Raw genomic sequence first — 22,693 nt, 5'->3', positions numbered from 1 at the left:
GGGTGAGGGGCAGAGGGAGAAGCAGACTCCCCACTGAGCAGGGAGCCCAATGCAGGGCTCGATCCTGGGATCCCAGGATCATGACCTGAGCTGAAGGCAGATGCTTAACTGACTGAGCCACCCAGGTGCCCCTCATGTAAAATAATTCTTGAAGTAGGTTGTTTAGGATAGGTATAGTAGTTTCATAAAGTTATCAGGGACCTAAGCTTTTCCCAGTTCTTTGATCTGCCATTCCTAAGGTGTGGCACTGGTCCTTGTAGTCCAGGATAGCTGCCAGAGTTCTAATCATCACAACCCAGTTCCAGGCAGCAAGGCAAAGACAAAGAGGGATCCTCTTCCTTTAAGGAGACTTCCCAAACCAAAGCTCAGGTTACCAGGGAAGCAGGGAAATGTAGCTGGATACATAGCTACCCTGAATAAAATTGGGCTTTTGTTACTGAGAAGGAAGGGACGATTTGGATATTGGCAGGCAAATCGGAGTCTCTGCCATACTATGGACCGTTTTTTTCTCTTTCATCTCTGAGATCTATAAGCTATGATAACCACTTGCAGAAGCTTCTGTAATTGCCACAGAAGAGCTTTGTCTGATCATTGTCTTCAGAATGAATAACTTTAATCTAATAAATTATGTTTCTTTTTTTTTTACTTTTAGCCTGTGATTCATTATAGAAGCTTTCCTGTCTTATTGAGTATTTGTTCTGGTTATTACTATTATTTTTATTATTGAAATATAACTGACAATGTTATTAGTTGCAGGTATACAACATAGTGATTCATCAGTTCTATATATTACCCAGTGCTCACTCCAATAAGTGTACTTACCATCTCTCACCATACAAAGTTATTACATTATTACTGACTATATTCCCTGTGCTGCACTTTTCATCCCCATGATTATTTATTTTGTAACTAGAAGTTTGTATCTCTTAATTCCTTTCACCTATTTTACCCATCCTTCTACTTCCCTTCCACTTGGCAACCACCAGTTTGTTCTCTGGATTTATGAATCTGTTTTTGTTTGTTCATTCATTTTGTTTTTTATTATTTATTTATTTTTTTGTTTTTAAAGATTTCATTTTATTATTTATTATTTTTTATTATTATTATTTTTAAAGATTTTATTTATTTATTTGACAGAGAGAGAGAGACTGAGAGAGGGAACACAACAAGCAGGGGGAGTGGGAGAGGGAGAAGCAGGCTTCCCACTGAGCAGGGAGCCCGATGCGGGGCTTGATCCCAGGACCCTGGGATCATGACCTGAGCCGAAGGCAGACGCTTAACGACTGAGCCCCCAGGTGCCCCTCATTTTATTATTTATTTGAGATAGAGAGCGAGAGTGAGAGAGAGGGAGAGAGAGAGAGACAGAGAGCACGAGCAGGGGGAGGGGCAGAGGGAGAGGGAGAAGCAGGCTCTCCACTGAGCAGGGAGCCTGATGCGGGGCTTGATCCCAGGACCCTGGGATCATGACCTGAGCCAAAGGCAGATGCTTAACCGACTGAGCCACCCAGGTGCCCCCATTTTGTTTTTTCGATTCCACATATAAGTGAAATCATATGGGATATGACTTTCTTCATCTGATTTATTTCACTTAGCATAATACCCTCTAGGTATATCCATGTTGTTGCAAACGACAAGATTTTGTTCTTTTTTATGGCTGAGTAACATTCCAGGATATATACCACATTTTCTTTATCTGTTCATCTATCAATGGACACTGAGGTTGCTTCCATGTCTTCACTGTTGTAAATAATGCCGCAGTAAACAGGGGTGCATATAGTTTTTTCAAATTAGTGTTTTCATTTTCTTTGAATAAATACCCAGTAGTGGAATTACTAGATCATGTGGTATTTCATTTTTAATTTTTTGAGGAACCTTCATGCTGTTTTTCTAGTGATTATACCAATTTACATTCCCACCAACAGTGCACAAGAGATCCCTTTTCTCTACATTTTGGTTTACACTTGTTCTTATTGATACTAGCTATTCTGATTGGTGTGAGGTGATACCTCAATGTGGTTTTGATTTGTATTTCCCTGATGATGAATGATGTTGAGCATCTTTTCAAGTGTCTGTTGGCCATCTGTCTGTCTGTCTTTGGAAAAATGTCTGTTCAGGTCCTGTGCTCTTTTTTGAATCCGATTTGTTTTTTTGCTATCAAGTTGTATGAGTTCTTTATATATTTTGGATATTAACTCCTTATTGGATATATCATTTGCAAATATCTTCTCCCGTTCAGTAGATTGCCTTTTTATTTTGTTGATGGATTCCTTTACTGTGCAAAAGCTTTTTAATTTGATGTAGTCCAAATAGTTTATTTTTGCTTTTGTTTCCCTTGCCAAAGGAGACATATCTAGAAAAATATTTCTAAGGCTGATGTCAAAGAGAAGAGTGCCTGTTTTTTTTATTCCTAGGAATTTTTATGGTTTTAGGTCTCACATATAGATCTTTAATCCATTTTGAATTTATCTTTGTGTATGGTATAAGAAAATGGTCTAGTTTCATTCATTTGCATATAGCTGTCCAGTTTTACCAAAACCATTTATTGAAGAGACTGTCTTTCCCCCATTGTATATTCTTGTCTCCTTTGTCACAGATTAGTTTTTTTTTTTTTTTTTTTTAAGAGGGAGAGAGAGTGTATGCAAGTGGGGGTTAGGAGCAGAGGGAGAGGGAGAGATCCTATTTTTTTTTTAATATTTATTTTTTTATTTGAGAGAGAGAGAGAGAACACATGCATACAAGCAGGGGAGGAGAAGAGGGAGAGGGAGAGAGAGAGAGATCTCAAGCAGACTTCCCGCTAAGCAGGGAACCCGATGCAGGGCTTGATGCAGGGCTTGATCTTACAACCCTGAGATCATGCCCTGAGCCTAAACTGAGAGTTGGCTGCTCAACCAACTGAGCCACACAGGCACCCCAGGGAGAGAGAGAATCTTAAGCAGGCTTCACGCTCAGCACAAGCCTGACCTGAGGCTCAGTCTCACAACCCTGAGATCATGACCTGAGCCAAATCAAGAGTTAGACACTTAACTGACTGAGCCACCCAGGCATCCCTGTTGTAGATTAATTGACTGTATAAGCATGGGTTTATTTCTGGGCTCTGTATCCTTTTTTTTTTTCTTTTCTTTAAATATTTTATTTATTTATTTGAGAGAGAGAGGCAGCATGAGCAGTGGGAAGGGGCAGAGAGAGAGGGAGAAGCAGACTCTCTGCTGAGCAGGGAGCCTGATGAGGGGCTTGAACCCAGGACCCTGAGATCATTACTTAAGCTGAAGGCAGATGCTTAATGGACTGAGCCACCCAGGCACCCCTGGGCTCTGTATTCTGTTCTGCTGATCTATGTGTCTATTTTTGTGCCAATACCATACTGTTTTGATTACTATAGCTTTGTACTATAGCATAAAAATCTGGGATTGTGATACTTGCAGGTTTGTTCTTCTTTCTCAAGATGGCTTTGGCGGGTGCCTGGGTTGCTCAGTTGGTTAAGCATCTGACTCTTGATTTCAGCTCAGGTCATGATCTCAGGGTCCTGGGATTAGCCCTACATGGGGCTCTGCGCTCAGCGTGGAGTCTGCTTGGGATTCTCCCTCTCCGTCTGCCCCTCGTCCTGCTTGTGCTCTTTCTCTATCTCTTTCTGAAATTAAAAAAAAAAAAAAAAAAAAAAAGATTGCTTTGGCTATTCAGGGTCTTTTGTGGGTTTATACAAATTTTAGGATTATGTTCCAGTTTTGTGTAAAGTACTATTGGTATTTTGATAGGGATTGCATTGAATATAGATTGCTTTGGGTAGTATGGACATTTTAACTATATTAATTCTTCTAATCCATAAGCATGGTATATCTTTCCGTTCATGTTATCTTCAATTTCTTTCATCAATGTCTTCTTACAGTTTTCAGAGTTCAGTTCTTTTACCTCCTTAGTTAAATTTATTTCTAGGTCTTTTATTCTTTTTAATGCAACTGTAAATGTTTATTATTAAATTTATCTTTCTGCTACTTTATTCTTTGTGTATAGGAACAACAGATTCCTGTATATTAATTTTGTATCCTGCTGCTTTACTGAATTCATTAATTAGTTCTAATATTTTTTTGGTGGAGTCTTTAGGGTTTTCTACATATAGTGCCATCTTACCTGCAAATAGTTACAGTTTTACTTCTTCCTTACCAATTTGGATGCCTTTTTTTTTCATTTTCTGTCTGATTGCTTAGAACTTCCACTCCTATGTTGACTAAAAGTAGCAAGAGTGAACATACTTTGTCTTGTTCCTGATCTTAGAGGAAAAGCTTTCAGTTTTTCGCCATTGAGTATGATGTTAGCTGAGGGTTTGTTATATCTGTTCTTTATTATATTGAGGTATGTTCCCCCTAAACCCATTTGGTTGAGAATTTTTATCATGAATGGATGTTGAATTTTGTCAAATGCTTTTTTTTGCATCTGTTGAGATGATCGTATGGTTTTTATCTTTCATTTTTTTAACATGGTGTATCATGTTGGTTGATTTGCAGATATTAAACCATCTTTGCATCCCTGGAATAAACCCCACTTGGTAGTGGTGAATTATCCTTTTAATGTATGGTTGAATTTGATTTGCTGATATTTTGTTGAGGATTTTTGCATCTGTGTTCATTAGGGATATTGGTCTGTAGTTTTCTTTTTTTAGGGTGTCTTTGTCTGGCTTTGGTATCAGGGTAATGCTGGTCTAATAGAATGAATTTCAAAGTTTTCCTTCCTCTTCTATTTTTTTTTTACTTGTTCTTTTTTTTTTTTTTTTAAGCTTTTATTTATTTATTTGCCAGAGAGAGTGAGAGAGAGAGAGAGCACAAGCAGGGGGAGTGGCAGGCAGAGGGAAAAGCAGGCTTCTTGCTGAGCAAGGAGCCTGATGTGGGACTTGATCCCAGGACTCTGGGATCATGACCTGAGCCGAAGGCAGACACTTAACCATCTGAGCCACCCAGGTGTCCCCCCCCTTTTTTTTTTTTTAAGATTTATTTATTTACTTTAGAGAGAGAGAAAGAGCAGGGGGAGAGGCAGAGGGAGAGGGATAGAGAGAATCTCAAGCAGACTCCCCACTGAGTGTGGAGCCCGACATGGGGCTTGATCTCACAACTCTGAGATCGTGACCCTGAAATCAAGAGTTGGATGCTTAACCAACTGAACCACCCAGGCACCCGCTTCCTCTTCTATTTTTTAAGAATGGGTATTAACTCTTTTTTATTTTTTAAAAATTTTTAAAAAGATTTTATTTATTCATTTGTCAGAGAGTGAGCACCTGCAGGGGGAGCGGCAGGCAGAGGGAGAAGCAGGCTCCCTGCTGAGCAGAGAGCCCGATGTGGGACTTGATCCCAGGACCCTGGGATCATGACCTGAGCCAAAATCAAGAGTTGGATGCTTAACTGACTGAGCCACCCAGGCACCCTGGTCTGTTCTGATTTTTTATTTCTTCCTGATTCAGTTTTGGAAGATTGTATGTTTCTAGGACTTTATCAATTTCTTCTAGGTTGTCCAGTTTGTTGGCATATAATTTTTCATCTAGTCTCACAATCTTTTATATTTCTGTTGTGTTGCTTGTTATTTCTCTTCTTTCATCTTTGATCTTATTTATTTGAGTCCTCCCTCTTTTTTTCTTGATGAGTCTGGCTAAAGGTTTATCAATTTGTTAATCTTACGAAAGAACTAGTTCTTGGTTTTGTTGATCTTTCTCCCCACACCTCAACCCTTTTGTTGTCAATGTCTATTTCATTTATTTCTGCTCTGATCTTCATTATTTCCTTCCTTCTACTAACTTTGGGCTTTGCTCTTCTTTTTCTAATTCCTTTAGAAGTCTGGTTAGTTTTTAAAATTACTCATAAATGCTCAATAGATGTTTCTTGTACAATTTATGGATGTGTTAAAAAGAGCTATTTGCCTTATACAAGGTACTAAAAAGACAGATAAGTTATCCTAATGGTATCATTAGGAAGTAAATTTATGTTGAAAGTGTAATACATCTCCTTTTTTTTTTTTTTAAAGATTTTATTTATTTGACAGAGAGAGACACAGCGAGAGAGGGAACACAAGCAGGGGGAGTGGGAGAGGGAGAAGCAGGCCTCCCACTGAGCAGGGAGCCCGATGTGGGGCTCGATCCCAGGACCCCAGGATCATGACCTGAGCCGAAGGCAGACGCTTAAAGACTGAGCCACCCAGGCGCCTACATCTCCTTTTTCTAATTATATATTTTTTTTAATTATGTTATTCACCATCCAGTACATCATTAGTTTTTGATGTAGTGTTCCATGATTCATTGTTTGCATATAACACCCAGTGCTCCATGCAGTACGTGCCTTTTCACTACAGATGTAGTGAAAAGAAGGGGCATATGCACCCCAGTGTTCATAGCAGCAATGTCCACAATAGCCAAACTGTGGAAGGAGCCGAGATGCCCTTCAATAGACAAATGGATAAAGAAGATGTGGTCTATATATACAGTGGAATAATACTCAGCCATCAGAAAGGATGAATACCCAACATTTGCATCAACATGGATGGAACTGAAGGAGATTATGCTAAGTGAAATAAGTCAGAGAAAGACAATTATCATATGGTTTCACTTATTTGTGGAACACAAGGAATAGCATGGAGGACATTAGGAAAAGGAAGGGGAAAATGGAGGGGGAGATATCAGAGGGGGATATGAACCATGAGAGACTGTGGACTCCAGGAATCAAACAGGGTTTTAGAGGGGGGCGGGGGATGGGTGAGCACAGTGAAAGTATAATCCATCTCAAGGTACATTTAAGTTCAATATTGTCACATGAGGCCCACTTTTGCCTTCCTTATGTATCTGGTTTTTTTAACCTCTTGTTACCTGTCTTAAAATTTCCTCTTAACTACTAGCCTTTCCTTTTTTTTTTTTTTAAAGATTTTATTTATTTGAGAGAGAGAATGAGATAGAGAGCATGAGAGGGGGAGGGTCAGAGGGAGAAGCAGACTCCCTGCTGAGCAGGGAGCCCGATGCGGGACTCGATCCTGGGACTCCAGGATCATGACCTGAGCCGAAGGCAGTCGCTTAACCAGCTGAGCCACCCAGGTGCCCCAGCTACTAGCCTTTCCTTAATTTACTTAGATAAATCACTATTTTATTCCTTTCCAGAATTTTCTTTGTAAATATTATGTAAATATACTTTATACTTGTCATGTTAAGTGGTTCAGTTGCCACTGTATCTGTAAAGAAAGTGAACTGAAATAAAGTTTCAAGGAAGAGACTGAAATTCAGGAAATGGAAATTGGGAGGGAGGAGAATCTAGATTCAATCACTCTCTTAGTGATATTACAACCAAGATAAGGAGCAAGTGAAGATTTTATTTCTACAAAGTATGTTTGTGTTTTTGCAAGGTTTGGAATTTTTCCTTGTACTACTTAGGCACAAAGTTCAGTAATTCTTTTGCTAATAGTGCTTCAATTTCCCTTTTTTTCTGTTCTAGAACCATTTACCCCAAATAAACAAAATAGTCAAGGGACTTACATGTATAAAAACTCACTATTTTTTCCTTTTTAAATTTTTTATTTTTTTAACAAGTATAATTAACATACAGTGTTCTATTAGTTTCAGATGTATAATATTATGATTCAACAATTCTATGTATTAGTCAGTGTTCATCAATATAAGTGTACTATTAATCCCCTTCACCTATTTTACCCATCCTCCCACCCACCTCCCCTCTGGCAACCACCAGTTTATTCTCTATAGTGAAGGGTCTTTTTTTGTTTGTCTCTTTTTTCTTTTTTTGTTTGCTTTATTTCTTACATTCCACAGAGGGGCGAAATCATATGGTATTTGTCTTTCTCTGACTGACTTATTTCACTTAGCCTTATACCCTCTAGGTCTATCCATGTTGTTGCAAATGGCAAGATTTCATTCTTTCTATGGCTGAGTAATATTCCATGGTGTGTATATTCCATGGTGTGTATATCTCACATCTTTATCCATTCATCAATGGATCGACAACAGTTGGGTGGCTTCCATATCTTAGCTGTTATAAATAATACTGCAGTAAACATAAGGGTGCATGTATCTTTTTGAATTAATGTTTTCATGTTCTTTGGATAAATACCCAGCAGTGGAATTATAGGATCATATAGTAATTCTGTTTTTAATTTTTTTGAGAAACCACGATACTGTTTTCCACAGTGCCTGCACCAGCTTGCATTCCCACCAATAGTGCATGAGGGTTCCTTTTTCTACACATTTTCGCCAACACTTGTTATTTCTTGTGTTTTTTATTTTAGCCATTCTGCCAGATGTGAGGTAATATCTCATTGTTTTGATTTGCATTTCCCTGATGATCAGTGATATTGAGCATCTTTTCATGTGTCTGTTGGCCATTTCTGTGTCTTCTTTGGAAAAATATCTGTTGAGTCCTCTGCCCATGTTTTTTTTTTTAAGATTTTATTTATCTGACAGAGAGAGACACAGCGAGAGAGGGAACACAAGCAGGGGGAGTGGGAGAGGGAAAAGCAGGCTTCCCGTGGAGCAGGGAGCCCCATGCAGGGCTCGATCCCAGGACCCTGGGATCATGACCTGAGCAGAAGGCAGATGCTTAACGACTGAGCCACCCAGGCACCCCTCCTCTGCCCATTTTTAAATTGGATTATTATTATTATTATTATTTTGGTGTTGAGTTGTATAAGTTTTTATATATTTTGGATATTAACTCCTTATTGGATACATCATTTGCAGATATCTTCTCCCATTCAGTAGATTGTCCTTTTATTTTGTTGATGGTTTCCTTCCCTCTGTGAGAATATTTTATGTTGGTACAGTCCCAATAGTTTATTTTTGCTTTTGTTTCCTTTGCCAAAGGAGACATATGTAGAAAGATGTTTCTATAACTGATGTTAAAGAGATTACTGCTTTTGTTTTCTTCTAGAAATTTTATGGTTTCAGGTCTCACATATAGGTCTTCAACCCAAAGGTTCCCCTTTCTCTGCATCCTCACCAACACCTGTTGTTTCTTGTGTTGTTAATTTTAGCCATTCTGACAATGAGATGATATTGATTTGTATTTCCCTGATGCCGAATGATGTTGAACATCTTTTCATGTGTCTGTTAGCCATCTGGATGTCTTTTTTGGAAAAGTGTCTATTCGTGTCTTCTGCCCATTTCTTAACTGGGTTATTTGTTTTTTGGGTGTTGAGTTTGATAAGTTCTTTGTAGATTTTGGATACTACCCTTTATCAGATGTGTCATTTGCAAATATCTTCTCCCATTTCATAGGCTGCCTTTTAGTTTTGTTGATTGTTTCCTTTGCTGTGCTTTTTTTCCTTTGCTTTTTATCTTGATGAAGTCCCAATAGTTCATTTTTGCTTTTGTTTCCCTTGCCTATGGTGATGTGTCTAGTAAGAAGTTGCTATGGCTGAGGTCAAAGATATTTCTGCCTGTGTTCTCCTCTAGGATTTTGATGATTTCCTGTCTCACATTTAGGTCTTCCATCCGTTTTGAATTTATTTTTGTGTATGGTGTAAGAAATGGTCCAGTTTCATTCTTCGGTATGTTGCTGTCCAGTTTTCCCATCACTATTTGTTGAAGAGACTATCTTTTTTTCCATTGGGTAGTCTTTCCTGCTTTGTTGAAGATTAGTTGACCTTATAGTTGTGGGTCTATTTCTGGGTTCTCTATTCTGTTCCATTGATCTATGTGTCTGTTTTTGTGCCCTTATCATACTCTGTTGATGACTACAGCTTTGTAGTATAACTTGAAATCTGGAATCTTGATGACTCCCATTTTGTTTTTCTTTTTCAGAACTGCTTTGGCTATTTGGGGTCTTTTGTGGTTCCATACAAATTTTAAGATTGTTTGTTCTAGCTCTGTGAAAAATGTTAGTGATATTTTGATGGGGATTGCATTAAATGTGTAGATTGCTTTGGGTAGTATCAAATTGCAATTGTGTATTTTATAGGCTACCTTTACAGTAGATTGGGAGGCCTATAAGGATAGGGGCCATGTCTTTCTTGTTTTTACCTTTGTATCCAGCATATCTGGTACATAGAAGGTACCTAATAAATAGTTGTTAAATTAATAAATACATACAATAGCTTAAGGAAATACACTTCAATTTAAAACGAAGAAGAGTAAAAGAGGAGGGTTGAAAGGCAGAGAAAAAGGTAGATGAAGGAGGAATAGAGAAACAAGAAAAGAAGAAATAAGCTACTCTCAGTTTTCTGTATTCTTCATCCCTCTTACCCATGACCATTCTTTTTAACCACTAACAGCATCTCTCCCTGCAATCGAAACAGGAAACTTTCTGATACACACACACACACACACACACACACACACACACACACACGTGCACACCCCCCACCCCCCAAGTAAACTTAATTTGGTTAACTACTGGTATGAATCAATAGTTAAAAAATCCACCTCTGTGTGAATGGGAATTTTGGTTTGTTGGAGACAGGAGAAGAGAGATAAGCTTCCTTTTAGGACTTGGAAATTTAGGGAAACTATTTTGTATCTACTGAATGGTAGAAGAGGTTTCAGAACTGTGCTTTGTATTTTTGCCTGAGGCTCTGATGCCCTTGGGTGCAATGCTTTCCATGCAGTCTTGAGATCACCTGATTTAAAATTTCAGATCATTTGACTTTAGAGCATAAATTATCTGCCTATCCTGGTTGGATCAGTCTACTGTTTCAGCACAGTTCCACCCAGGGTCTTCTTTGGATCTCTTTTCTTCTTATGGAAGAAGAGGGTGATAAAGGAAAGGAGGCCATTTTTACTGACCAGATATTGGAAGAAAAGTAGGTTAGTTTCCCCATCTTCCCATTACCTCTCCTTATACTTGTCTCTCCTTATTTTGTATGGACATTTGCATATTATCAGGTTTATGAAAATCTGTAAATGTATATCTGACACATTTGACACTATCTTGGTATTTAAAGAAATTTTTGTATCATTACTTTTCTACCTCATGTGTTAGAACATCTTCCACTTCTTTTGTTATGATAACAGTTAATATTCTTGAACCCTTATTAAGAAGTAAATGTTTTAACAGAAAAAAAAAGACAAACAAAAGAACAGACTCTTAAATATGGAGAACAAACTGGTGGTTATCAGAGGGGAGGTGTGTGGGGAGATGAGTGAAATAAGTAAAAAGGATTAAAAGTACATTTACCATGATGAGCACTGAGTAATACATAGAATTGTTGAATCACTATATTCTACTCCTGAAACTAATATAACATGGTATGTTAATTATACTGGATTAAAAAAAAATTTTTTTTTAAAAGAAGTAAATGTTTTAATTCGCTTTAGACTTCAGAGACTTCAGTTAGTTGTCTTAATTACTTCTGGAATAAATACTAAAAGATTAGAAAGTATCAGAAGGAAAAAAGTATTTTTTAAATCCTCCACTAATAAAAAACAAACAAACAAAAAGGGAAGAAAGAGGAAATAAATATTAAAGAGGCAGAATAAATAGAAAATCTGAAAGAAGATGGTAGATTTAAAACCCAAGATAGGCTATCTCATTGACTCTAAGACTTCACTGATATTAAGCCACATCAATACATATCATATAGAAAAAAATACTGGCAATTAAACTATGACACTATGCTCTGTCACAACTTCATTTTATGTTTATGAAAGTGCATTTTTTAGATTCACATAGACATAGAGATTTTTCTCATATCACTTTGGGCATACATAATGAAATTGATTAAAGTATTCTTAAGGCTTTTGCATATTCATAGTCTGATTCTTTTGAAACACTTTCTTGATTCACACTTGTCAACGTCTGTTTTTCTGCACATTGTTCTTTCTGCTATGGAGACTGAGGGTGATTTTCTTCTGGGAAATTCTTCAAGCCCCTTTGCCTGGAATTTCTTCTAAGCCTCTGACACTTTGCAAGCTTTGATACCAGTGCTTCTTAAAGGTGACAAAGGAAAGTTTTCAGATATATCTTCTTTCCCCCACGCGTCCTTCAGTGGTTTGTTGACTGAATCACTGAGGATTGCGGTGGTCTAGACATGGCATCAGGAATAACATCAGGTTGTGTTACTTTTCAGGCATCCTGTTCTTTAAATAATTAGATGCATGGCCTCACAATGTATCAAGAGCCAGACGAATACGCTTAGCAGGTTATGGAGGGCTCTTGGACATTCAAACCAGATTTAGCCAGCCTTCCTTTAGCTCAGCCATCACCCCTCTCCCACCCTTTTATGCATACAATAGCATTTTTGGGGAAATTATTTTGTAGTTTAAAATTTAATATGGCAGCGACTTTCAGCCATAGGTGTCCATGCATAGTGTTACAGTTATAACACTAGGTTACACGTAGTGTTACATATGCTACTCTCTAACCCGTTTTTAGGATATCAGTTTTGTTAGCGCCTTTAGCATTGGTGTACCATTTTCAGGTATATAAAAGAGCATCGGGTTTGTCAGCATTTTCCATAGACTGACTCAGCTTTGTTTTTTCCTCAAATTTCATGGAAGTCATGCAGCTTCTGTTCAGTATTCATAGCAAGTTTCTGACAAATTGACATTTGTCTTAGCCATGCATGAATCCATCAAATCAGCCTCATATTCCATATAATTAAAAAAAATTCTTGGCGGCATTGTTAGTTTCTACTATCTTCATTTGCATTGTTTGGCTACTCAAGGGTAACCTTACTGCATCTCAGCAACAAAGTATAACAGTTTTGTCTACTTGTGGTGTCTTCCTGTCTAACGTCAGGTAAAGCATTTAGTTGTTCTTTACGAGAAGGCTTAAGTTGCTGTTATTCCTTTAGTATCAAATATTTGCTTCACTAATATCAGCTGCTTCATTTCTGTGTTTATGCAATAACTCTATTTCCATGCCAAATCATAATTATTTTCGAAGACCTTTAAAAATAGCGATTAATTTATGAGGCACCAACAATGGAAAAACTCAATCCTAAGAAATGGGAGTAAGAATAGCTATGATAAGTTTCATGCACAGACAGTAAAGATAATGTTGCTGGTGCCACTTGGTGAATCATGATTTTAATATTCCATTAGAAAAGCGCTCTTTGATTTCTGAGATGTTAAACTCAGGAAATTGTGCATTTTGGAATTGCTTAAATACATTATTTGATTAAATATAAACAGAGAAAATACTCCAGTTAGACGACAGAGATCATTAGGCTAGATTAAAAAGTGTGTGTATCTCCATACACTAATCAAAAGAAAATGTGATGTAGTGAGCGCTGAGTATTATATAAGATTGATGAATTGCTGAACTCTACCTCGGAAACTAATAATATACTATAGGTTAATTGAATTTAAGTTAAAAAAAACAAAAATAAGAATGTTAAGCTGAAAAAAATAGAGCTTAATTTGAAATTCAAAAAAAGAAAAGAAAAGAAAACTATTTAGCTATATTACTATCAAATAGAGTAGACCTTAAGGCAAAGTGCATAAAGATGACTCAAAGGTATAAAAGAGTAAATCTACCAAAAGCTAGAAAATCTTAAATTTGTGTACATTTAGTAACATAGCCTCAAAATTCTCAATAAAATTGACAGGATTATAAGGAAAACAGATAAATCCAAAATCATACAACAAGATTTTTACTTTCTAGTAATGATAGTTTAAGCAGACAAAAATTATTAAGAATATAAATATTGGAGGGGCGCCTGGGTGGCTCAGTTGGTTAAGTGTCTGACTCTTGATCTCAGCTCAGGTTTTGATTTCAGGGTCATGAGTTAAAGCCCCACATTGGGTTCCATGCCCACTTAAAAAAAAAGAATATAAAAATTGGATAATTATGAAAAGTGAATGGCTAGTTTATACTTCCATACATCCATAGGTTAATGATGGTTTATAAATTGTATTTGTTCTTTTTCTTATGTTCACATTTTTTTTTTTTTAAAGATTTTATTTATTTATTTGACAGAGAGAGAGATAGTGAGAGCAGGAACACAAGCAGGGGGAGTGGGAGAGGGAGAAGCAGGCTTCCTGCCGAGCAGGGAGCCCGATGTGGGACTCGATCCCAGGACCCTGGGATCATGACCTGAGCCGAAGGCAGACGCTTAACGACTGAGCCACCCAGGCGCCCTCTTATGTTCACATTTTTTATAAGCTCAGATTTTTTGCTGTTTTTCATTACTGTTTTAAAAATTGAAATTTGATTCATGTGTCATAAAATTCACACTTTTAAAGTGTACAATTTTTAGTACATTGACAAGGTTGTACAACTATCACTATTGTCTAATTTTAGAACATTTTTATTACCCCAAAAAGGAAAGCCATGCCCATTAGCAGTCATTTCTCCCTCCCCCCCCCCCCCCCCCCCCAGTAGTCCTAAGCAACCATTAATCTACTTTCTTTCTCTATGGATTTGCTTATTCTGGACATTAGATATAAATAGAATCATAATATGCATTGTTTTGCATCTGGTTATATTTGTTTTTAATCAGTTATGTTGTATTTGATTTGAAAGCAAATAAGTTTCTCCTCGAACTCTCAGTCTTTTGTCCTCTAAAATTATCAAAAATTGAAACTGCTTTCGGTTTTGAAATGGCAGTCCACAAGTCATTATCTCCTTCCTGCAAAAGTAAAAATAAATCCAGCTTGAATGAAATACAAGTCTGGCAATCTCTAAACCTGAAATCAAGGAGGAACTTTCTCCTCCAGTAGCAAGGGTGTAAGTTTGATCAGAGGGCACCTGGTATCCAAAAGTGAAATGTTTCTGGCTTTACCTCATTTTTATTGTATGTAGATAGAAAGTTTCTTTGGTAGTTAATTTTTGTATTCTTTGTATCCCAGCACCCAGATCTTCTACTTGCTCTACCGATATAATTTTAAACTGGCTGAATACGCAATATTTAGTTTAAAGGACTTATAAACCATATAACTTAATCATTTCATACAATTGGTGTGAGTGCAAGCAATTTTATTAGCATTTCTTTTTTTTAAGATTTTATTTGAGAGAGAGAGAGCGCTCATGAGACAGCGCAAGAGAGCAGGAGGGGTGGGTGGGGAGTGGAAGGGGCAGAGAGAGAGGGACAAGCAGGCTCCCCGCTGAGCAGGGAGCCTGACTCCAGTCTCCATCCCAGGACCCTGAGATCATGACCTGAGCCGGAGGCAGATGCTTAACCGACTGAGCCACCCAGGTGCCCCATCATTTCCGATGATGTAACAGAAAAAGATCTTTATAACAAAAAGAAAAAAACCTGGTAATAGAATTTAAGAGCTTAAAGGATATTGAGGTCTAGTTAAATCCCCCTTAAAAAAAAATCCGTTATTTTTAAAAATAAGGAAACAAGCGGGGAAAGTTAATTGACTGACCTATGATCTCATAGCAAGTGAGTGATGCAGCTGGAATTAGAATATAGACCTAAATTTAATTTTGCCTTACTCTTCTTAGATGTAACACCCATTTCTCTGTTCCTTGAGGATCTAAATTTACTCTTCAGATAAGCATTCTTTTTGTCTCTCTTTGCAGAGGAGGTTCATGAATAATAGAGCAAAGGGAGGCAGTCTGTTTCCAAATGTTAGCAAGCTTTAGAATCACCTACAGGGTTTGTTAAAACAGATTATGCCCCTCCCTCCCTGAGTCTCCAATTTAGAAGTCTGGAGGAAGCCTTGATATTTTGCATTTCTAACTAACTCCCAGCTGATGTTGCTGCTGCTGGCCCAGGGATCACACTTTGAGAAGCACTGCTTAAAAACAGTCCTAGGCTTGGGAGTCAGTCATTCCCAGGCCCAAACTTTTGGCTATGTGACTTACTCCTGTGTGACCCAGATCAGGTTTTTTGTTTTGTTTTGTTTTGTTTTTAAAGATTTTATTTATTTATTTGACAGAGAGAGACACAGCGAGAGAGGAACACAAGCAGGGGGAGTGGGAGAGGGAGAAGCAGTCTTCCCGCCAAGCAGGGAGCCCGATGCGGGGCTCGATCCCAGGACCCTAGGATCATGACCTGAGCCGAAGGCAGATGCTTAACGACTGAGCCACTCAGGCACCCCCCAGATCAGGTTTTTTAACTGACACCTCTCAGTTTCCTGTACTTTAAAATGGCAATAATAATATTTATTTCACAGAGTCATTGTAAGAATTAATTACTTAATGTAAAAAAAATTAGCATACTGCTTGGTACATAGTAAACACTCAACTGATGGTTTCTATTGTTATTTATAATAAGTCTTTGCATGTATTTATTAGCTATATCTTTACCTTTTTAAAAAAGGTCCCAATTAAAAGTTAATGAACCATAAATTCAGTTAAAGCTTTAGAGTAGATACCCAGAGACAATTTTTGTTACTTCGTCATTTTGAGATGCTGAGATGTGTGTGTGTGCACACACACATACACACATTCATATGTACAAACATATTCCTTTCTTGCCTTTCCTTCTCATTTATGGGAAACCTAGCAGAACAGTGTGAGAAGAGACAGATTGCAAAAGGGATTCCACTTCCAAGATTCAATTTAACGATAATTTACTTTTATTAATCTCAGGCTTCTATTGTATATTGGAGTAAAGATAGACACTATTTTAAAAAAAAGAGCATATTTCAAAATATGTGACAACTGCCAATTGTGGAGACAGAACTGCTTATTAATTGCCCTGTGTGTGTGTGTTATGTGGTAGAAGGAGAGAATAGGATAGTGGAGGTACTGTGGGTGGAGGGGAGGAGTCTATGTGAAAGATTCTTCTAAACTCTGGGTTGACCATATCCAGGGCTAGTCACAGTTCCTGAGGAGGTCTGCAAAATGAAGTTATAGAGGTATATCACTCAGCTGACTTTCTGCGTGCACATTTATATAAAGACTATTCAAATAATGTTAGCACTTATTCATTTTCCAACTACATGTGTACCATGTTAGGAACCATGGAGACTCAGTTAAACTTTAGAAATTGTGTAGAAAACATCAAAGTTGACTTGAGCAGTTAAGTCATAATTTGGGCTTTTGGGCCATGATTGCACTTGAAACTATTATCCTTTTTAATGGTCATTTGGTCAGCCTGTTTGCAGGGACCCACAGGACTTGCAAAGGTAACAAAAGTTTCAATTTAGAGTTTTTTAAAAAAAACAACTAACTCAATGATACTTAATTTTTTTAGAAAGGTAAAGATATAGCTAATAAATACATGCAAAGATGCCTCACATTATTAGCCAATGAATGCAAATCAAAATCAAAATGAGACACCACTTCACACCTAGTAGGTTGGCTATAATAAAAAAGACAATAACACATGTTGCTGAGGATGTGGACAGATTGGAAGCCTCATATATTGCTGGTGGGAATGTAAAATGGTGCTATGGAAAATAGTTTGGCAGTTCCTCAAAAACTTAAACATGGAGTCACCAAATTGACCCAGCAATTCCACTCCTTGGTATGTAACAAAGAATTGAAAACATGGTAACACAATAACTTGAACACAAATGTTCATAGTAGCATTATTCAAACTAGCCAAAAAAGTAGAAACAACCCAAATGTCCATCAGCTGATGAATTGATAAACAAATTGTGATGTATACAAAAGCTATACAAAAGAATGAAGTACTGATTCATGTCACAACATAATTGGACCTTGAAAATACAGTGCTAAATGAAAAAAGCCAGATACAAAAGGCTACATGTTATATGAGTCCATATATATGAAATGTCCACAATAGGCAAATCTATACAGACTGAAAGTGGATTAGTTGTGAGAATGAGGGAATGGGGAGGACTGTTAATGGGTACGGGGTTCTTTTTGGAGTGATGAAAATGTTCTAAAAAATTAGATAGTGGTGATAATTGCACAGTCTTGTGAATATACTATTATCCTCTGAATTGTACAATTTCAGAGAGTAAGTTTTATGGTATGTAAATTATCTTTCAAAAAACGAAAATCAAAAATGAAAGATACACCTGTAATGGGCATGAAGCATGAATGAGAAACTTTGGTTGTCATAAAAAAATAATTGTGGGAAGAGGAGAAAAATTTCTGTGGAGAAACAAATCATCCTTCTATTAAAGATTCATAATGCATAGTAGCCCATCACAAGTTCTGAAAGTCTTGCAATGATGAAAACTTTATTTAGCTTCATTGAGCCATCATCTCCCAAACATTTCATCCTGAAAAACATTTACTCACAGTGATCATGTTAAAGTATCCTAGAGGAGGATGAATCTTGGGCTTGAGCATATGTATGTAGGAGTTACCTGGAAAGCTTTCTCTCTTCCTTCCTTCCTTCCTTCCTTACATTTTTTAAATTTAAATTCAATTAACTAACATGTATTATTGGTTTCAGAGGTAGAGGTCAGTGATTCATCAGTCTTATATAACACCCAGTGCTCATTACATCACATGCCCTCCTTAATGTCCAGCACCCAGTTACCCCATCCCTCCACCTCCTCCCCTCCAGCAACCCATAGTGTGTTTACCTGGAAAGTTTCTTTTCTTTTTTTTTTTTTTAAAGATTTTATTTATTTATTTGAGAGAGAGAATGAGATAGAGAACGCATGAGAGGGGGGAGGGTCAGAGGGAGAAGCAGACTCCCTGCTGAGCAGGGAGCCCGATGTGGGACTCGATCCCGGGACTCCAGGATCATGACCTGAGCCGAAGGCAGTCGCTTAACCAACTGAGCCACCCAGGCGCCCCTACCTGGAAAGTTTCTTAAAACAGATTCTGGACGTCACCCCAGAGATTCTGATTTCAGAGGTCTTGGGTGCAGCCTGAGAATCAAGCTCCCGGGTGATTTGATCCTTCAGGTTTGAGAACTAAACTTTGAGTAGCATCTTTACAGAATAGACAAACCCTGTACCTTAACTGGGTGAATTTTATGGCATGTGAGTTATATCTCAATAGAGATGCTAAAAAATTTGATATATTAGAAATAGCACTAAAATGTGAGTTCTAGTGATTTTGTAATGCAAGACCATGCTCTGTGAGTGAATTGTTTTAATTAAAATTTTCTTCATCTGTAAAACAAGTCACTGCCCTATCTACTACCTGGGTTTGTGACAAAAATGAGGCAGTATACTCTTTTCCAAATTGTGTTCTATGGATAAAAACGTGACTTAAGAAAAGAAAAAAGTCCATAGTCAGCTAAGTTTGGGAGATTCTGAGTTAAATAATGCATATTCCACACTGCTGGTCAGACCAATATTCTTGACTTGGACCCTAACATGAGTCTGTATGTATAAAATCAATTAAATATGAGATTTTTGCTCATTCTAATTCTTGTAGTAGATCCTCCAGAGCTACTAAAGATCCGTATGGAGTGGAATAAACAAAATCTGAATAATATTGTGGAAATAACAATACTTGCTCCTCTCTTGTTTCAAGCTTGATATTTTATTGACCTATTTATTTGAAAAATTATTGACCAAAAAGAATTTTAGCAAACGACTACTGACTATGATAAAATGATGTTTATAAGGCTAAGAGAATATTTTATCTAGTTGTCTCTTTTAATCAACTTATATTTATGGAGCAACTTACTTTCAAAATTAGGTTGAAGCTAAATTAAATATATCTAGAAAAAATTTTGCCTTCCTAGTATTTTAATTGAAAAAATATAGTTTTTCCTTCTCCTTTTCTAAAATTTGGGCTATTAATTTTTTAAGATTCTGAGACCCTTATTATCATTTTTATTTGAAGCTTTTATAATTAACTAAATGTTTTCTTACACTATAAGCTGTTTAAATTTTAAAATTTGTTTCCTTTTCTTTTTAATTTTAGTTGAAAAGCATTTCTCCCCTGATTTTCTTTAGTCATCTGTTTTGAGCATTATTTTGATAAGCTATAGTCTATTTTAAACCTCTTTTTAGAACTATTTTGTTGTATTAAATTTCTTGAAATTGGATATATTATTAACATAGCATTGGGAATGCATGTATATATAGTTTGAAGACATCTTTTCAGGACCTTACCATAATTATACCTTTATTTCAGATGAGGTGGAGGACCATCTTACTACAATATTGTTTTCTCTTGGTTTCCTGTCTACTTACTGCTCTTGAAGCTGTGCCTATAGACATAGACAAGACAAAAGTAAAAAATATTCAACCTGTGGACAGCGCAAAGATAGAACCACCAGTAAGTGAAATGATAAAGATAACCTTGTAGGAAGAATTTTAACCAAATGTTGCTAATATTTATTACTTATAAAATTGTACATTTAGGAACTATTTCGGAAATAGCAGTAAAAGAATATTGGATAAACATGTTGTTTAATATTAGACAGTGTTTATTTAATGTAGTTCATATATTAAATAATGCACAGGAGAATTAATCGTAATACATTTCCAGTGGAGAGCTCACTAGCCAAGAAAACATTGTATTATATTCAAAGGAGATACAGCAATGAGGAGAGACAGGTGACAGTGGAGCAAAATCAACCAACTAATATTATTGGTTAAGTCCTCATTGTCTAAGCCATATAGAATATGTACCTTTATGTAACAATAAAACATTATATTGGTTCTGATATAAAATTCTGCATTTGAGAAATATAGCTTTTTAACTTTGTCCCAGCTATCAAAGTAGATACGTCTCAATGCCATTTTGCTAGTCTATTTTTTTTTTTAATTAAAAAAATTTTTTTTTAGGATTGAGATCTTTAGATGCAGGGAAGAAAAACTTTCAGAAACATTATTGTTTGTTTCTTAATTTGAAGGATACTGGACTTTATTATGACGAGTATCTTAAGCAAGTGATTGATGTGCTGGAAACAGATAATCATTTCAGAGAAAAGCTCCAGAAAGCAGACATAGAGGAAATAAAGGTAAATGTAATTAAATAATTATTTAACAAACGTTAGAACATCCCAGACACTGAGTTAAGTACTGGGAATACAAAGATGAGACTCTTTCCAAGCTCTTATTTATTCTGAATAAATAATATCTAGAAAAAGTTTATTAGAATGAATATATGATGGGGATATAATATATTTTGGAGATGCCTAGTGGAGACACATAGTTCAGCAGTGGGGAAAGGTGGAAGTCATTTTTCCTGATAGAGGTAAGAGCATCATGCCAATAATTTCCCTGAATTATCTTGAGAGTAATCTTATGTTTCCTTTGAGGAATTAATTTGATCTAATTTCCTGGGCTGATTAATATTTAATGTAGAACTTTCAGTGTCTCTTATCTACTTAAGTTAGGATTAAGAACATTATTTGTGGCAAGATGCCTGGGTGGCTCAGTGGGTTAAATGTCCAACTCTTGGTTTTGGCTCAGGTCAAGATCTCAGGGTCGTGAAATTGAGCCATGCGTTGGGCTCCACAGTCAGTGTGGAATCTGTTTGAGATTCTCTCTCTCCCTCTCTCTCTGCCCCTTCCCTGTTCTCTCTCTTTCTCTGGAATAAATACATCTTTTTTTTTAAAAAGAACATTATTTGTGGGTAACAGAAAAGGTAGATAATAGGAAGTACAATAGAGAGATAATCCTGGTTTGGTATGGGAATACTTTTATAACTGTCTGCCTTTCACAGTCAATCCTATTCCCTTTTGGGGCAGGGGGAGACAAAATGTAGTAAGTTAAACAGTTATTCAATGAAAAAGATATAAGAATTAAAATAGACACTAAAGGGGTGCCTGGGTGGCTCAGTCGTTAAGTGTCTGCCTTTGGCTCAGGTCATGATCCCAGGGTCCTGGGATCGAGCCCCGCATCGGGCTCCCTGCTCCTTGGGAAGCCTGCTTCTCCTTCTCCCACTCTCCCTGCTTGTGTTCCCTCTCTCGCTGTGTCTCTCTCTGTCAAATGAGTGAATAAAATCTTAAAAAAAAAAAAAAAAAAAAGACACTAAAACTCAAGCCAATGGTATCATTATAAATAGCTCCGCAAAGACTCTTAGCTTAATAAAACTGGGAGAAAAAATTTAAAATTTGTCCTTTCCTTTTCAGCCAAATATTTTGATCAGGTTTTTTTTTTTTTTAAAGATTTTATTTATTTATTTTGACAGAGAGAGAGGGAGAGAGCACAAGCAGGGGGAGCGGCAGGCAGAGGGAGAGGGAGGGGAGAAGCAGGCTCCCAGCTGAGCAGGGAGCCTGATGTGGGGTTCCATCCTGGGTCCCTGGGATCATAACCTGAGCAGAAGCGTCTGAAGGCAGCTGCTTAACAGACTGAGCCACCCAGGTGCCCCTCAGCCAAGTATTTTGAAAGGGGAATCATACTGCATTTCTTCACTTCCCAAATATTGCTGACTGGAAAGATTATGGCTTTGCCATAATATACTTTCATGAAGGATGTCAGTGACTTCTTAATTGCCAAATCCAGTGAATACTATTTATTCCTGTTCTTACTGGACTCCATTTTATTATCTTAGTGGTTCTCAGATTTTAGGGCTTGTTGAAACACAGATTCCTGTGCCCCACCTATAGACTTTGTGATTCAGTAAGTCAGAACTTGCATTTCTAAAGTTCCCAGTTGGTGCTAATGCTTCTACTTGGGGACCACACTTTGAGAACCATTGTTGTATGTAATAATGATGACTACTCTCTCCTTGAGTATATCACTCTTTTTGCTTCTATAATAGCAAATTCTCCTAGTTCGCCTTCTTACCTCTGAACATTCTTTCTTGGTCTCCCTTGTAGGGGGTTTCTTTTCTTTACCTTCCTCAGTGAGCCCCGTTGACTCAGTCCTAAAAGGTCTGTCTGCCTGATTGCTAGTTAGATTTGCAGTTTGTGATTGCAAATGCATTTATAAACAAGAGAAAGTAAGCTACTAGCTGTTTTGTTTCTTAAATTTTGGAACATTTATCTAAGT

General features: G+C 37.0%; 1 protein-coding gene across 4 annotated transcripts in view; it reads left to right on the top strand.

The window, feature by feature from the left end:
• The window catches only part of NUCB2 (nucleobindin 2), a 50,674-nt gene that overhangs the window by 5,422 nt on the left and 22,559 nt on the right, over positions 1 to 22,693 (top strand). For all 4 annotated transcript variants that reach the window (XM_032427264.1, XM_032427265.1, XM_032427266.1 and 1 more), the window contains exons 3-4: positions 19,884 to 20,027; positions 20,608 to 20,715. In XM_032427264.1, the coding sequence (XP_032283155.1) occupies positions 19,884 to 20,027; positions 20,608 to 20,715 (252 nt within the window). The remainder of the gene's footprint in view (positions 1 to 19,883; positions 20,028 to 20,607; positions 20,716 to 22,693) is intronic.

The sequence above is a fragment of the Phoca vitulina genome, unplaced genomic scaffold, assembly GCF_004348235.1.
Source record: "Phoca vitulina isolate PV1807 unplaced genomic scaffold, GSC_HSeal_1.0 scaffold36, whole genome shotgun sequence".
Taxonomy (NCBI): Eukaryota; Metazoa; Chordata; class Mammalia; order Carnivora; family Phocidae; genus Phoca; species Phoca vitulina.
Note: the sequence above shows the minus strand (reverse complement) of the source record. Positions and strands in the feature narration are given on the sequence as shown.